This window comes from Ovis aries, chromosome 11 (genome assembly GCF_016772045.2).
Source record: "Ovis aries strain OAR_USU_Benz2616 breed Rambouillet chromosome 11, ARS-UI_Ramb_v3.0, whole genome shotgun sequence".
Classification (NCBI taxonomy): Eukaryota; Metazoa; Chordata; class Mammalia; order Artiodactyla; family Bovidae; genus Ovis; species Ovis aries.
This window is the reverse complement of record NC_056064.1, coordinates 22,663,775-22,679,376: the sequence shown is the minus strand read 5'-3', so window position 1 is coordinate 22,679,376 and position 15,602 is coordinate 22,663,775. Positions and strand designations below refer to the sequence as shown.

The window sequence follows — 15,602 nt, the reverse complement described above, 5'->3', positions numbered from 1 at the left end:
GGATCAAACCCGTGTCTCCTGACAATCCAGCATTGGCAGGCGGATTCTTTACCACTGAGCCACCTGGGAAGCCCCAAATTTCGACAAATTTATTAAAATTCTGGAAGCCTGGGTTTCCTGTGGCCCCAGGCGAGTCGCAAAGTTGCTTCCCCGGTAGCTCTGACGGTAAAAAATCTGCCTGCAATACAGGAGGCCGGGTTCGATCCCTGGGTCAAGAAGAGCCCCTGGAGAAGGGAATGGCAACCATTCCAGTATTCTTGCCTGGAGAATCCCATGAACAGAAGTACCTGGCGAGCTACAGTCCGTGGAGTTTAAAAGAATTCCACACGGCTGAACAACTAACACTTTCACTTTCAGGCCAGTCGCAGCTGAGGCCCTAGAAACTGTTCTAAAAAAGCGGAAGGAGGGGCTTGCATCCATTCCAACCACACCTCCTCGCGCTCAATACTTCCATCTTTGGTCCCGCCCCTTCCTGCCCGAATTGCAACTGTAATTGGTGAGTTCGCCAAACCGCCTGAGTACTTTGGCGCCTATTGGGTCAACCGCTGAACCTGGGTTGCGTACTTCCTGGCTTTAGGAACGCGGAGCGGACGTAGGCTTGCCGCCATTGCCTTGCTGAAAAGCGGCCGTCTGTGTGAGGGGCTAAAGGGGTGCGTGGCGGACTGTAAGGGCCAGGCTGCGGGAGGCGAGGCGAGGTTAGGTTGGGGCTGAGCGGCCAGACGGACTGGGCCGGCGTACTCTGAGCGAGGCGGAATTGCAGGCGGGGGGTTTCGACGTGTTTCTGTGGCCCCTCTTGAGGGCCTGGGCCCTGTTCGTTAAATTTTTTTTCTTCTGCTGCTCCCCAGATTCTCCGGGCATGGCCGGAGTATTTCCTTACCGAGGGCCGGGTAACCCGGTGCCTGGCCCACTAGCCCCGCTGCCAGACTACATGTCGGAGGAGAAGCTGCAGGAGAAAGGTGAAGAAAGCGGGCGGTAGAGGCGCCTGGGGGCGGGTGTGCCAGTGTGCGCGTGCGCGTAGCGGGTTTGACCCCTTCCCCTGTTTTGTCAGGTGTCAAAACATTAGGTTAGTGCACTTATTAGCCCCCATTTATTTTTTCATCTAATCGAGTATCTGAAACCATCCTTTTTTTTTGTTTTAAGTGCCTATTACTTGTAGGCATTGATCCAGACAATGGGGATACAATAGTGATACAGACAAAACCCCTTCCCTTACAGGGTTTAAATTGCAAAGGGACATAGTTTATAAAACAAAACCGGTTTCATTAGTTGTACCAAAAATACCAGTCAATGATAAATGGCTGGCAAAAATTTAAAAAGGTAAAGCAGAGCAAGTTGACAAGAGAATTGGCAGGGAGTGTTCCTTCTGGATGCCCACCCACTGTCACGCATCCTGACAGAAACTCAGTTTAGGGTGAGAGGTGGGGGGAGATGAAGCGAATGGTGTGCAGATCTTTAAACTGAGGTGTCTTTGCAGCCCGAAAATGGCAACAATTGCAGGCCAAGCGCTATGCCGAAAAGCGGAAGTTTGGATTTGTGGATGCGCAGAAGGAAGACATGCCTCCAGAACATGTCAGGAAGATCATCCGAGACCATGGAGACATGACCAACAGGAAGTTTCGGCATGATAAAAGGGTGTACTTGGGGTAAGACTATCCTGGAATTATTTCATTTGGAATTTGGTCCCTTTTCCTTCTGCCTGTCTCTTATGTTTCAGTCCTGGAGAGCTGCTGTCATTTTGGGACTTTTAATGTTCTCAGACAGCTCATCTGGGTGGTTATCCATTTAAAGTTCATTTGTGTCTTTTGTTGCTCAGTTCAGTCACTCAGTCGTGACCCATCCTTTGTGACCCCATGGACTGCAGCACATGGACTTGCTCAAACTCATGTCCATTCTTTTCTAATGAGTCAGTTCTTCACATCAGGTGACCAGAGTACTGGAGTTTCAGCTTCAGCACCAGGACTGATTTCCTTCAGGATTGACTGGTTGAATCACCTTGCAGTCCAAGGGACTCTCAAAAGTCTTCTCCAACACCACAGTTCAAAAGCATCAATTCTTCGGCGCTCAGCTTTCTTTATGGTCCAACTCTCACATCCATACATGACTACTGGAAAAACTATAGCTTTGACTGGACGGACCTTTGTTGGTAAAGTAATGTCTCTGCTGTATAATATGCTGTCTAGGTTGGTCATAGCTTTTCTTCCAAGGACGAAGCATCTTTTAATTTCATGGCTGCAGTCACCATCTGCAGTGATTTTTGAGCCCAAGAAAATAAAGTCTCTCCTGTTTCCATTGTTTCCCCATCTGTTTGCCACGAAGTGATGGGACCAGATGCTGTGATCTTAGTTTTCTGAATGTTGAGTTTTAAGCCAACTTTTTCACTCTCCTCTTTCACTTTCATCAAGAGGCTTATTAGTTCTTTGTTTTCTGCCATAAGGGTGGTGTCATCTGCATATCTGAGGTTATTGATATTTCTCCTGGAAATGTTGATTCCATTTGTTGTTAAATTCCACATATAGGGATGTCATACAATATCTCTCCTTTGTCTGACTTCACTCAGTGTGATAATCTCTAGGTCCATCTGTATTGCTACAAATGGCATTATTTCCTTTTTTATGGCTGAGTGATATTCCATTGTACTAATGTATATGTACATTATGATGTACATATCATACTGAAATATGATACACACATAGCATACTGAAAGATGATGCTGTGAAAGTACTGCACTCAATATGCCAGCAAATTTCAGCAGTGGCCACAGGACTGGAAAAGGTCACTTTTCATTCCAATCCCAAAGAAAGGCAATGCCAAAGAATGCTCAAACTATCGCACAATTGTACTCATCTCACACGCTAGTAAAGTAATGCTCAAAATTCTCCAAGCCAGATTCAGCAGTATGTGAACCGTGAACTTCCAGATGTTCAAGCTGGTTTTATAAAAGGCAGAGTCACCAGAGATCAAATTGCCAACATCCGCTGGATCATGGAAAAAGCAAGAGAGTTCCAGAAAAACATCTCATTTCTGCTTTATTGACTATGCCAAAGCCTTTGACTGTGTGGATCACAATAAACTGGAAAATTCTGAAAGAGATGGGAATACAGACCACCTGACCTGCCTCTTGAGAAACCTATATGCAGGTCAGGAAGCAACAGTTAGAACTGGACATGGAACAACAGACTGGTTCCAAATAGAAAAAGGAGTATGTCAAGGCTGTATATTGTCACCCTGATTATTTAACTTATATGCAGAGTACATCATGAGAAACGCTGGACTGGATGAAGCCCAAGCTGGAATCAAGATTGCCAGGAGAAATATCAGTCACCTCAGATATGCAGATGACACCACCCTTATGGCAGAAAGTGAAGAGGAACTAAAAAGCCTCTTGATGAAAGTGAAAAGGGGAGAGTGAGAAAGTTGGCTTAAAACTCAACATTCAGAAAACGAAGATCATGGCATCTGGTCCCATCACCTCATGGGAAATAGATGGGGAAACAGTGGAAACAGTGTCAGACTTTATTTTGAGGGGCTCCAAAATCACTGCAGATGGTGATTGCAGCCATGAAATTAAAAGACGCTTACTCCTTGAAAGGAAAGTTATGACCAACCTAGATAGCATATTCAAAAACAGAGACATTACTTTGCCAGCAAAGGTCTGTCTAGTCAAGGCTATGGTTTTTCCAGTAGTCATGTATGGATGTGAGAGTTGGACCATAAAGAAAGCTGAGTGCCGAAGAATTGATGCTTTTGAACTGTGGTGTTGGAGAAGACTCTTGAGAGTCCCCTGGACTGCGAGGAGATCAAACCAGTCCATTCTAAAGGAGATCAGCCCTGGGTGTTCTTTTGGAAGGAATGATGCTAAAGCTGAAGCTCCAGTACTTTGGCCACCTCATGCAAAGAGTTGACTCATTGGAAAAGACTCTGATGCTGGGAGGGATTGAGGGCAGGAGGAGAAGGGGACGACAGAGGATGAGATGGCTGGATGGCATCACCGACTCAATGGACGTGAGTCTGAGTGAACTCCGGGAGATGGTGATGGACGGGGAGGCCTGGCGTGCTGCAGTTCATGGGGTCGCAGAGTCGGCCACGACTGAGCGACTGGACTGGACTGAGTGTGCGTGTGCTGCGTCTTCTTTATCCTCTCATCTGTTGATCTGTGTTCAGGTTGTTTTCACGTTCTGGCTGTTGGACGTAGTACTGCAGTGAACATTGGGTTTCGTGTTTGTTTTCAGATTATGGTTTTCTATATATATGCCCAGGAGTAGGATTGCTGGCTCGTATGGTAGCTCTGTTTTTTAGTTTTTTTAAGGAACCTCCATATTGTTCTTCTTAGTGACTGTAACAATTTATGTTACTACCAACAATGTAAGATGTTCTCAGTTATGTTCTTTGTTGTTCTGTTTCTTTTCCCTGATCTGGGACTGGAGTTTTTAATTTGTCCTGTTGCCACTATGATAAGACATCTTTATCTTTGAGTGAATTAAAGCATACATTCTTGTTGCCTGTAATTCCTAAGTGACAAGAATCTTCAGGTTTGAGGGTAGTTACTTTCTGAGGTCTTTGTGTCCTTTTGTTTTCCCAAGGTGGGTGAGTACAGGTATAAATACCTTAGCAGATCCTTTTTCATTTTTACACAGAAGTGTTAGCCATTTCATGAACTAGTCCAAGACAGCAACGGAAGTTGTGTTTATTTCAAAAGTATTTGAGAACTGTGCTAGGTGCCAGGGATATAGCAACAGTCAGGAAGCAACAGTTTTTCTGGAGCTTATGGCCTACTGACATAACAGACAAATGATTAAAATAAAGTGTAGTGAATATTTTATTATTTAGGCTCAGACGGTAAAGCATCTGCCTACAGTGCGGGAGACTTGGGTTCGGTCCCTGGGTCAGGAAGATCCTCTGGAGAAGGAAATGGCAACCCACTCCAGTACTTTTGCCTGGAAAATCCCATGGACGGAGGAGCGTAGTAGGCTACAGTCCATGGGGTTGCAAAGAGTCGGACACAACTGAGCGACTTCACTTCATAGAGAGATAGGATGTGAGATAGCCTAAAAGCTGTTTTTAGGGAGATAGCTGATGATTTAGAGGGACTGAAACCCAGTATTGTGGGACAGTGATGTTTAAGAAAAAAAAGTGGCACTGTTGGAGGTGGGGAGGCAGAGTTCCTGGTCACAGAGGGCCTGTGTACTATATTTAGGAGTCTAGACTGTAAGGCCGGATACTGTGGAGGGCCTGTGTACTGTACTTAGGAGTTTAGACTGTAAGGCCGGATACTGTGGTACCTTGTTACTTCTCTGCATGGCTCAGGTAGCAGAACACCTTGTCGTTTCTAATCATCTCTCTTCCTGTTGTTACAGTGCCCTCAAGTACATGCCACATGCAGTCCTCAAGCTCCTGGAGAACATGCCTATGCCTTGGGAGCAGATCCGGGATGTGCCTGTGCTGTACCACATCACCGGAGCCATTTCCTTTGTCAATGAGATCCCCTGGGTCATTGAACCTGTCTACATCTCCCAGTGGGGGTGAGAAGGGCTGGAATGTGGGGTGTGGTGGTGGCAGTTGAGGGGACACCGTGCAGAAACTGTTGCGTGACATTGTCGACTTCCAGGTCAATGTGGATTATGATGCGTCGGGAAAAAAGAGACAGGAGGCATTTCAAGAGGATGCGTTTCCCCCCTTTTGATGATGAGGAGCCACCTTTGGACTATGCTGACAATATCCTAGATGTTGAGCCACTGGAAGCCATTCAGCTAGAGCTGGACCCTGAGGAGGATGCCCCTGTATTGGACTGGTTCTATGACCATCAGCCATTAAGGGATAGCCGGAAGTGAGTGATAGTTGGAGTTACCACTCCTGTGAGGGTTTGGAACTCCAGAGCGGTCCTGGGAGACCAGTAGGTAGCATGACCTGGCTAGCTGGTACACCTACTTGAACTTATATGGGCCTCTCTTTTTTCCCTAGGTATGTAAATGGTTCCACTTACCAGCGCTGGCAGTTCACATTGCCTATGATGTCCACTCTCTACCGCCTGGCCAATCAGCTCTTGACAGACTTGGTTGATGACAATTACTTCTATCTGTTTGATCTGAAGGCCTTTTTTACATCCAAGGCACTTAATATGGCCATTCCTGGAGGCCCCAAATTTGAGCCTCTTGTTCGAGACATCAACCTACAGTAAGTTAGAGAGAGTAGAGTGTTTTTAAATTAAAAAAGTAAATTTTAAATGTATTTTTTAATTGAAGGAGAATTGCTTTACAGAATTGTGTTGGTTTCTGCCCAACATCAACATGAAGCAGCCATTGTAAAATCTAATCTTGATCCTTTAGATCCCACTGTAGTTTCCAGACTGCCCAACTCAGCTGCTCACCCTTGATTCTGTGCCCTAGGGATGAAGACTGGAATGAATTCAACGACATTAACAAGATCATCATCCGGCAGCCTATCCGCACCGAGTACAAGATTGCGTTTCCTTACCTGTATAACAACCTGCCGCACCATGTCCACCTCACCTGGTGAGAGAGCTGGAGCCCAGCTGGGTGAAAGGGGTGGCTGCATTTCGGTTGGGCCAGCGGGGAGCACCTTGGCTGACTCTTGTTTCATTTCAGGTACCACACTCCTAATGTTGTGTTCATCAAAACTGAGGATCCTGATTTGCCAGCTTTCTACTTTGATCCTTTGATCAACCCAATTTCCCATAGACACTCTGTCAAGGTGAGAGGAAGGGACATTCTCAGCTCTTCAAGAGAAATTTCCTGACTGGGCAGAAGCATGACTAGATAAAAGTCCAGCTAGAGGGAGACATGATTTCCATCCTTAAGTGGTCCCCTCAAGCTGTAAGAGGGGAACTGTAATGTGAGAGTTTGGCACTTGGCTCAAACCAAGTTATTGATGTTATCTTGGTTTCTATGATTACTCATCTGGGCTTTATTGTTTCTCCTCTGGGACTCTAATCTTATTCTGGTCTGTTTCCAGAAAAATTTTTTATTTTAAAAAATATTTTATTATTTATTTGGCTGCACCAGGCCTTAGTTGTGGCATGCGGGATCTAGTTCTCTGATCAGGGATCACACCTGTGTCCCTTACATTGGAAGTGCAAAGTCTTATCCACTGGACCACCAGGAAAGTCTCTCCAGGGTGCCTTTAAATCCTTTTTTTGAGCTATAATTCACTACCACACAATTCACCCATTTAAAGTGTATGATTCAGTGGTTTTAGTTTATTCACAGAGCTGTGTAACCATCACTCCATTTATTAGGACATTTTCATTTCCTCAGAAAGAAACCCTGCACCCATGTTAGTCACCGTCTATTTCTCTTGAATTTTCCATGTCTAGGGAATTGCTAATCTGCTTTCTGTCTCTGTAGATTTGCCTATTTTGAACATGTCGTATAAATAGAGTTGTACAGTATGTAGTCTTTTGTGGCTGGCTTCTTACACTTGGCACAGTGTTTTTGATGTTGATTCATGTTCCATCATGTTCTTAACATAAACAGATCTCCTTCCCCAGGCCCAGTTTTTGGAGCTTGGACAGGAGGTGATTGCATGTTTCTCTCTCCCTGGTATTGGGGGCTCCTCTGGGAGGCCTTTGGTGGAGCCAGTTGCGGTGAGAGGAGTGCTGCTTACTTGCCCAGTTGGTCCTGCCCTGTTCTCTGCTCCCTTGGCCTCCTTTGCCCTGGTTCTTTAGGGCTTCTCTTGTCAGGCAGCCCAGTTTCCATAGCAGATGTAGCCACTGTGTTTGGCCCCAGAGAGTTTCTCTATCATCCCAGGTCTCTGCCCAGTTCAGCAGGAGCTAAACCCTTGGGGGTTCTTCTTTCAGAGCCAGGAACCATTGCCAGATGACGATGAGGAGTTCGAGCTCCCAGAGTTTGTGGAGCCCTTTCTGAAGGACACACCCCTCTACACAGACAATACAGCCAATGGCATCGCCCTGCTCTGGGCCCCCCGGCCCTTCAACCTACGCTCTGGTCGCACTCGCCGGGCCCTAGACATCCCCCTTGTCAAGAACTGGTAAGGCTTCTACCTGGGGAGAGTAGCAGATGTATAGGATTAAAGACTCCAGCTGGGTGGGCATAGAGCCTTTAACAGGGCAGCTGGAGGGAGAGGTGGGCCAAGCTCTAATGGGTGTGTTTTTTCAGGTATCGGGAGCATTGTCCTGCTGGGCAGCCTGTGAAAGTGAGGGTCTCCTACCAGAAGCTGCTTAAGTACTATGTGCTGAATGCCCTGAAGCACCGGCCCCCGAAAGCCCAAAAGAAGAGGTGAGGTGCCCTGGGGCCGCTGCTCAGCCTTCTTCTGTTCCAGAGATGATCAGGTGGCTCACTCACTCCTTATTCCCAACCCAGGTATCTATTCCGATCCTTCAAAGCCACCAAATTCTTCCAATCTACCAAGCTGGATTGGGTGGAGGTGGGGCTGCAGGTTTGCCGCCAGGGCTACAACATGCTCAACCTTCTCATTCACCGTAAGAACCTCAACTATCTGCACCTGGATTACAACTTCAACCTTAAACCTGTTAAGACGCTCACCACCAAGGTACTTGCATTGGACCTTAAGGGGGTCCTGGGCTGAGGACGGACTGGTTTTGCCCTGGCCTCTTGGGAAGGTGTGCATCCAGTCCTGAGCATTGCTGACCTAATGTTGTTCCTTCCTTGGCATTTTTTCCAGGAAAGAAAGAAATCTCGTTTTGGAAATGCTTTCCATCTGTGTCGAGAAGTTCTGCGTCTAACTAAGCTGGTGGTGGACAGTCATGTACAGTATCGGTTGGGCAATGTGGATGCCTTCCAGGTGAGGCTAGGAATCCCCAGTCCCTGCCCCATGTAGGGAAGCTGGGTGAAGCCTGGGCTGATCATGGAGCTGGCTCTAGCTTAAAGCCTGCTGGGGCCACTGTGTTGCAGCTGGCAGATGGGTTGCAGTATATCTTCGCCCACGTGGGGCAGCTGACGGGCATGTACCGCTACAAATACAAGCTGATGCGGCAGATTCGTATGTGCAAGGACCTGAAGCACCTTATCTATTATCGCTTTAACACGGTAGGACCCTGCCCTTGTGCATTCATGTTCTCAGATCCATCTTAATCTTTCCATCGGTCAGGGCTCTTTCCAAGGGCCTATTTGGCAAGAGGCTCTGAGTGTTATTACTGCTGTCCTGTAGATCTCATCGCTTCTCTCCAGAGCCCACCTTTAGTTTAAAATCTCAGTTGCTGGTTTCCTCATTAACTCCATTTTAAATATTGAGGTCTTAGAAGAGTCTTTTCTTTCTTCCCCCTTTATCGCCATACCTCTGCTCTCTGCTCCATCTCTGCCCAGTGTTCTGTTGTTGTCTGAATGAATTACTAACTTGTGTTTTTGACTTTTGCTTGGCATCCTAGGGTCCTGTAGGGAAGGGCCCTGGCTGTGGTTTCTGGGCTGCTGGCTGGCGGGTCTGGCTGTTTTTCATGCGTGGCATCACCCCTTTGCTGGAGCGATGGCTGGGCAACCTCCTGGCCCGGCAGTTTGAAGGTGAGTGGTTTTCTCCATGTCTGACTTCTCCCATTCAAGAATAGGTCACGTGTGCGCCTGATCCTTCCCTTGTCCTTGTTTGAGATTGAGCATCCCTTCCTGTCTGATCACCTCTAAGGCCCAGTATCTAATGAGTCTGACCTAGTATTCTCTTTTCTTGGGCTTCATTGTGGGGCCTTAAGGCCAGTGAGCATCTACAAGATGGAAATGCCTCAGAAGCCTCGTTGGGAATCTTTTCAGACATAGTGTGTCTTGCATGTGCTGGGCTTTATTCGTACTTAACTGATTTCACTGTAACTGTGGTTATCAACGGACGTGAAAGTAGAGACTTTAGTAGGAACAACAATCTTGCTTTTAACCACTTTCACTTCTAGGCCGACACTCAAAGGGGGTGGCCAAGACGGTAACAAAGCAGCGAGTGGAGTCGCATTTTGACCTTGAGCTTCGGGCCGCTGTGATGCATGACATCCTGGACATGATGCCTGAGGGGATCAAGCAGAATAAGGCCCGGACGATCCTGCAGCACCTCAGTGAGGCCTGGCGCTGCTGGAAGGCCAACATTCCGTGGAAGGTGGGGAGGTCTCCCCAGCTCATAGAGGGGCCTGGATGTTACCACTCCTGGACTTTAGCCCCCTGTCACTTTCTCATCGTGCCTTTTGCACTTTCAGGTCCCTGGGCTGCCAACACCGATAGAGAATATGATTCTTCGGTATGTGAAGGCCAAGGCTGACTGGTGGACCAACACCGCCCACTACAACCGAGAACGCATCCGCCGCGGGGCCACTGTAGACAAGACCGTGTGCAAAAAGAACCTGGGCCGCCTGACTCGGCTCTACCTGAAGGCCGAGCAGGAGCGGCAGCACAACTACCTAAAGGTTGGATGGAATAGGCTGGGCTAGGGGCACGGAGGGCGAGTAGGAGGGCAGACTGCAGAGTTGGGACCGTGCCTGGCCCTGGTGGGATGAGGCTGCAGTGGGAAGCTGACTCTCATATCCACCTTGCAGGATGGTCCATACATCACAGCAGAGGAAGCGGTGGCAGTGTATACCACAACTGTGCATTGGCTGGAAAGCCGTAGATTCTCGCCCATCCCCTTCCCCCCGCTCTCCTATAAGCATGACACCAAGTTGCTGATCTTGGCTTTGGAGCGGCTCAAGGAAGCTTACAGGTGAGGAGTAGAGTCGACAGGTCCCTGTAGGGAGGTGATGGACACAGAGTGGCATCATTTTTAGAGTCCACAGAAGGCCTTTCTGGGGATGGCTTCCTCTTGGTTTTCCCATTCACACTGTTTAAATTTATTTTTTGCCTGCACTGGGTCTTCATTGTTGCCCTTGGGCCTTCTCTTGTTGCAGCAAACAGGGGCTACTCTACTTGCAGTGTGTGGGTTTCTCATTGCAGTGGTTTCTTTTGTGGAGCATGGGCTCTGGAGCTTGGGCTCAGAAGTTAACAGTGCATGGGTTTAGTTACCCCCACGGCATGTGAAATATTCCTGGCCAGGCCAGGGATTGAACCCATGTCCCCTGCTTTGGCAGGTGGATTCCTAATCACTGGACCAGCAGGGAAGTGCCCTCATTCACCTTTTCTTTTGCCTTGTCAGTGTGAAGTCTCGGTTAAACCAGTCTCAGAGGGAGGAGCTAGGTCTGATCGAGCAGGCCTATGACAACCCCCATGAGGCGCTGTCCCGCATCAAGCGTCACCTCCTCACACAGAGAGCCTTTAAAGAAGTGAGTGAGATGCCCCACACGTTTTCTTTTGGCTGTGTGATTCATTCATGGCACCCAGGGTGTTTGGTGGGTTGGTGTGAGCCAGCTTCCTTGTCCCACAGGTGGGCATTGAGTTCATGGACCTCTATAGCCACTTGGTGCCAGTGTATGATGTGGAGCCGCTGGAGAAGATCACTGATGCCTACCTGGACCAGTACCTATGGTACGAAGCTGACAAGCGCCGCCTGTTCCCACCCTGGATCAAGCCTGCAGACACAGAACCACCTCCTCTGCTTGTTTACAAGTGGTGCCAAGGTAAAACTTTTCTGGGGTTGCCTCTAAGGAAGGCAGATACCTTAATTTCTACATTGAAATTCTCATCCAGATAGCATAATTAGTTTACTTTCTTGATGCCTGGTACCAAAGAAATGGTGTTGATGTTACACTGAGTGATTTGACTCTGCTAGCTAGCAATCCAATGAATGGAGTGGTCTTAAGATCTGGATAGGAATGTGACGGCTCTGTAGGCTCTAGTCCTGAAAGGGAACTTCTAACCTGCCAGAGCTTTGTGTTTCTTCCCCCCCAGGCATCAATAACCTGCAGGATGTGTGGGAGACAAGCGAGGGTGAGTGCAATGTCATGCTGGAGTCACGATTTGAGAAGATGTATGAGAAGATTGACTTGACCTTGCTCAATAGGCTGCTGCGTCTCATCGTTGACCACAACATAGCTGACTACATGACAGCCAAGAACAACGTCGTTATCAATTACAAGGTGTGTCTTGGGTCAGGGTGGCAAGGAATTGGGGGAAGCGGGAGGTGGTCGGGCCCACTGAGTTGGGATTTCCGTGGCGAGGGGAAGGCAGAAGAGGATGGGCCCTGAAAACCCTGGGATTTGGCTGTGGTTAAGAATTGTCTTTCTTTCTAGGACATGAACCATACAAATTCATATGGGATCATCAGAGGCCTGCAGTTTGCCTCTTTCATCGTACAATACTATGGCCTGGTGATGGACTTGCTTGTGTTGGGATTGCACCGAGCCAGTGAGATGGCCGGGCCACCTCAAATGCCAAATGATTTCCTCAGTTTCCAAGACATAGCCACCGAGGCTGCCCACCCCATCCGTCTCTTCTGCAGATACATTGATCGCATCCATATATTCTTCAGGTGAGTGCTTGCCTGGAGTCTTATTGTGTTGAGGTCCTTGCCCAGCTTCTGAAGCAGCTATTGTACTTTAGTTGACTTGCTGCTGGGTTGGCGCTCTGAAATGGGATGAAGTCCTGTGAGTAGGGTGGGAATTGGGAGTGGCCTCCACCTGTGGAGCCATAGGCCTCATGAGATCCAGTGTCCTTGGGCCTCAGCCACGCACCTTGTCTCTGTAGGTTCACAGCGGATGAGGCTCGGGACCTTATCCAGCGTTACCTGACAGAGCACCCTGACCCCAACAACGAAAACATCGTTGGCTACAATAACAAGAAGTGCTGGCCCCGAGACGCCCGCATGCGCCTAATGAAGCATGATGTCAACCTGTGAGTCTAAGCCTGAGGGACCCAGAGGATGATTAAAGGGACTTGATCAGGCGGTGTCCTGGGTGGGAGGGCGTGTTCTGTCAGGACGTCATCAGTCTAGCTGGCCTTTGAAGGGAAGCTCCTTCCAAGAGACCTATGTGACCCTGTGTTCTCTGTGGGCAGGGGTCGGGCAGTGTTCTGGGACATCAAGAACCGTCTGCCACGCTCAGTGACTACAGTTCAGTGGGAGAACAGCTTCGTATCCGTGTACAGTAAGGACAACCCCAACCTGCTGTTCAACATGTGTGGTTTTGAGTGCCGCATCCTGCCTAAGTGCCGCACCAGCTATGAGGAGTTCACCCACAAGGACGGGGTCTGGAACCTACAGAACGAGGTACAGTCTCAGGTGGGGCCGGGGGCAGGAGTAGGCCCAGCTGCATCCTCACAGGTGTGGGGTGAAAGGCGCAGCACACTTTCCATTGTCAGCTGGGCCTTCCTGGGAGCCTAGGGCTTAGTGGTGGTCAGAGTTGTTTCTTGTTCCCCTGGCATTTCCAGAGGTGGTTAACCTTGAGCTTGTGATGTAGGTGACTAAAGAGCGGACAGCTCAGTGTTTCCTGCGTGTGGATGATGAGTCAATGCAGCGCTTCCACAACCGCGTGCGCCAAATCCTGATGGCCTCTGGCTCCACCACCTTCACGAAGGTACGCACAGTAGTCGTGGCCTCTGTCCAGCTCATCCCTTCGGTCCTTCCCTGCTTTATTGTTCTTCTTTCCCAGCTGTGTTCAGAGTACAGTCTCCATGCTTCATGGTACAGCAGCTTAGAGTGTCAGATCAATTTACAGTGGTTTCCTGAGAATTCCCTGTAGGAATTCTATAGCCTACATCCGTGTAGTTGCGATGCTTCTAAGTTGAGAGTAGAAGTGGGATTTTTAAATTTGAAGGCTTGAAAAAAAAAAAAAAATTTGAAGGCTTGTTATCCAGGTCATACATTTAATCTTTTGACCTTTAATATAGCATGCATGTTAAAAAGCAAGTATAACAAGGTATCTTTGTTTATTTCCTCTTCAGTTGCTTCCAAAGCCCCCCACTCCACCCCTTTGGAAGGCAGCTGGAATTGAGAAAGAGTAATCTGAAGATTACTTAACTGTGTGGGCTTATGTTTTATCAAGGTTTAAAAAGTCGCCTTGCTCTTTCTGCTGTTTTCCCGTTCTAGAAATGGTGCACGTGAATGTCCTGGCTGTTGCTCTCAAGAGCATCAGTTATACCAAAAAGAAAGGGAAGTCTAGGTTCTTATCAGGTTGTATTTCAAAGTCATTGTCCAGTTTCTAGCTGTGGTGACGAGGCAGCATGATACTGGTGAGTTTGAAATCACTAGTGATCACAAAGCAGGCAAAACTGTGAACTTTACGGGCAGATTAAACAACTGTCGTGAGGTGATCAGCCCCAGATTTGCTGTGCAACTCAAAGATCTAGAAAAGTGGCGGTATATTCTGTTCTTGCCCCATCAGTTTGGATTCATTGTGCTGACAACTCAGTTGGCATCGTGGACCGCAAAGAAGCAAGACATAAAAACACATGGGGGGATAACCTGGGATTTTTTGTCAATGCGCATATATAGAAATAAAATCCCCCAGTGGGTTAAAAAAAAAAAATCACCTTCTCCTGACTTGTCTTAGAGTAACTCTTAGCTGTAGCATTTTCTCCCCTTCTGGCTTTCCTGTCCCTTTAAATATGTAATAAAGAAGGCTTTCAGTTTTTTAGTAGAGTTTTTTTAATAGTTTTGTGAAGGATACATTTTTTAAAAATGATATTCCTTATCTCAAATCCCTCATGGTACATTTTTGGGGGGTATAGTGCAAGGAAACAGTATTTGTCTTCTTAGGTTGGTTTATATCCTCTAGAGTCAGATGATAGGAATTGTTTAACTCGTTCATTTCCATGTGTTCAAGGCATACACACACGCTGCCTGTGAGAGTCTCTGCTTTCCTCGAGCTCACTGCCCGGTTGGAGAGACATGCATAGTCAAGAGAACTGTAGTACCATATGTTTTTAGAGCTCTCGTGTTATTTGGGGATCAGTGAAAGTCCTCGCATTCTTGACTGTAGCCCAGTCTGGGAAAGGGAGAAAGACTTCCCAAAAGAAATAAGATGTGAGAGACAGGTGAGGGAGGGCCTTCTTTCAGCCAGAGGTATGAAGAGTAGCAAGCATAGTGTCTGGGGCCATAAAAAGTTTGGGGCAATAGAATTATGGAAGAGATGGAGGCGGAATAGGTAAGAGCTAGATGATGGAGGTCATCACTGCCTCATTAATCCCATAAGGATCCTGAGCGTGGGAGTGACTGTTCCGGTTTCTGTGTTAGGTGGTTCACTCGTGCAGCTGTGGGGAAGGTGGATTCAGAAGAGTAGGAAGAAAGATGAGGTTTGGGGGCTCTGCTGAAGGCCAGATAAAAATGATGAGAACAGTGAATGTAGAGGGATGGGGGGAACAGATTTGATAAGTAGTTAGTAGATAAAAGTCAGCAGAGCTTCATTGTGGTGATATGCCAGAGGGAAAGGAAGTCAAAATAACATTCAGTTTTTGGTATGGGTGACTGGATGGATGATGGAGCCACCAACTGGAAGACTACAGGAAGAAGAGTGTGTTTAGGAGAGAAGATAAAAGGATTTAGTTTAGGGTGTAAGAAGTTTGATGTTCCTAAAAACATCCAGATAGAGGTTCCAGCAGATACTTCCTGAAATCACATTTCTTCAGTTCCAAGGTAAATGTATCCATATATAAGTGTATGTATTTTGTTCCTCTTAGCAGTACCTCTTAGGTTTGATGAAAAAAAGTATTACAGGTTTGAAGCTCCAGGGAGAGAAATGAGATGAGAAAGTAAAAGGTTAGGGGGAACTTAGAGGT

At 47.5% G+C, this 15,602-nt stretch overlaps 1 protein-coding gene across 2 annotated transcripts in view; it reads left to right on the top strand.

Moving 5' to 3' along the window:
- Window positions 1–575: 575 nt before the first annotated feature.
- The window catches only part of PRPF8 (pre-mRNA processing factor 8), a 30,686-nt gene continuing 15,659 nt past the window's right edge, over window positions 576–15,602 (top strand). Inside the window, exons 1-24 of one of the 2 annotated variants that reach the window (XM_004012545.6) lie at window positions 576–650; window positions 846–956; window positions 1,475–1,643; window positions 5,355–5,519; window positions 5,606–5,824; window positions 5,959–6,171; window positions 6,384–6,509; window positions 6,603–6,708; window positions 7,814–8,004; window positions 8,133–8,252; window positions 8,337–8,526; window positions 8,659–8,778; window positions 8,889–9,023; window positions 9,362–9,491; window positions 9,866–10,062; window positions 10,160–10,366; window positions 10,496–10,659; window positions 11,089–11,215; window positions 11,317–11,509; window positions 11,781–11,968; window positions 12,122–12,360; window positions 12,576–12,722; window positions 12,885–13,095; window positions 13,286–13,402. In XM_004012545.6, the coding sequence (XP_004012594.1) occupies window positions 857–956; window positions 1,475–1,643; window positions 5,355–5,519; window positions 5,606–5,824; window positions 5,959–6,171; window positions 6,384–6,509; window positions 6,603–6,708; window positions 7,814–8,004; window positions 8,133–8,252; window positions 8,337–8,526; window positions 8,659–8,778; window positions 8,889–9,023; window positions 9,362–9,491; window positions 9,866–10,062; window positions 10,160–10,366; window positions 10,496–10,659; window positions 11,089–11,215; window positions 11,317–11,509; window positions 11,781–11,968; window positions 12,122–12,360; window positions 12,576–12,722; window positions 12,885–13,095; window positions 13,286–13,402 (3,774 nt within the window). In that variant the 5' untranslated portion in view covers window positions 576–650; window positions 846–856. Of the gene's footprint in view, window positions 696–845; window positions 957–1,474; window positions 1,644–5,354; window positions 5,520–5,605; window positions 5,825–5,958; window positions 6,172–6,383; window positions 6,510–6,602; window positions 6,709–7,813; window positions 8,005–8,132; window positions 8,253–8,336; window positions 8,527–8,658; window positions 8,779–8,888; window positions 9,024–9,361; window positions 9,492–9,865; window positions 10,063–10,159; window positions 10,367–10,495; window positions 10,660–11,088; window positions 11,216–11,316; window positions 11,510–11,780; window positions 11,969–12,121; window positions 12,361–12,575; window positions 12,723–12,884; window positions 13,096–13,285; window positions 13,403–15,602 lie in introns of both variants that reach the window. The other variant, XM_060395315.1, reaches the window with a different exon arrangement.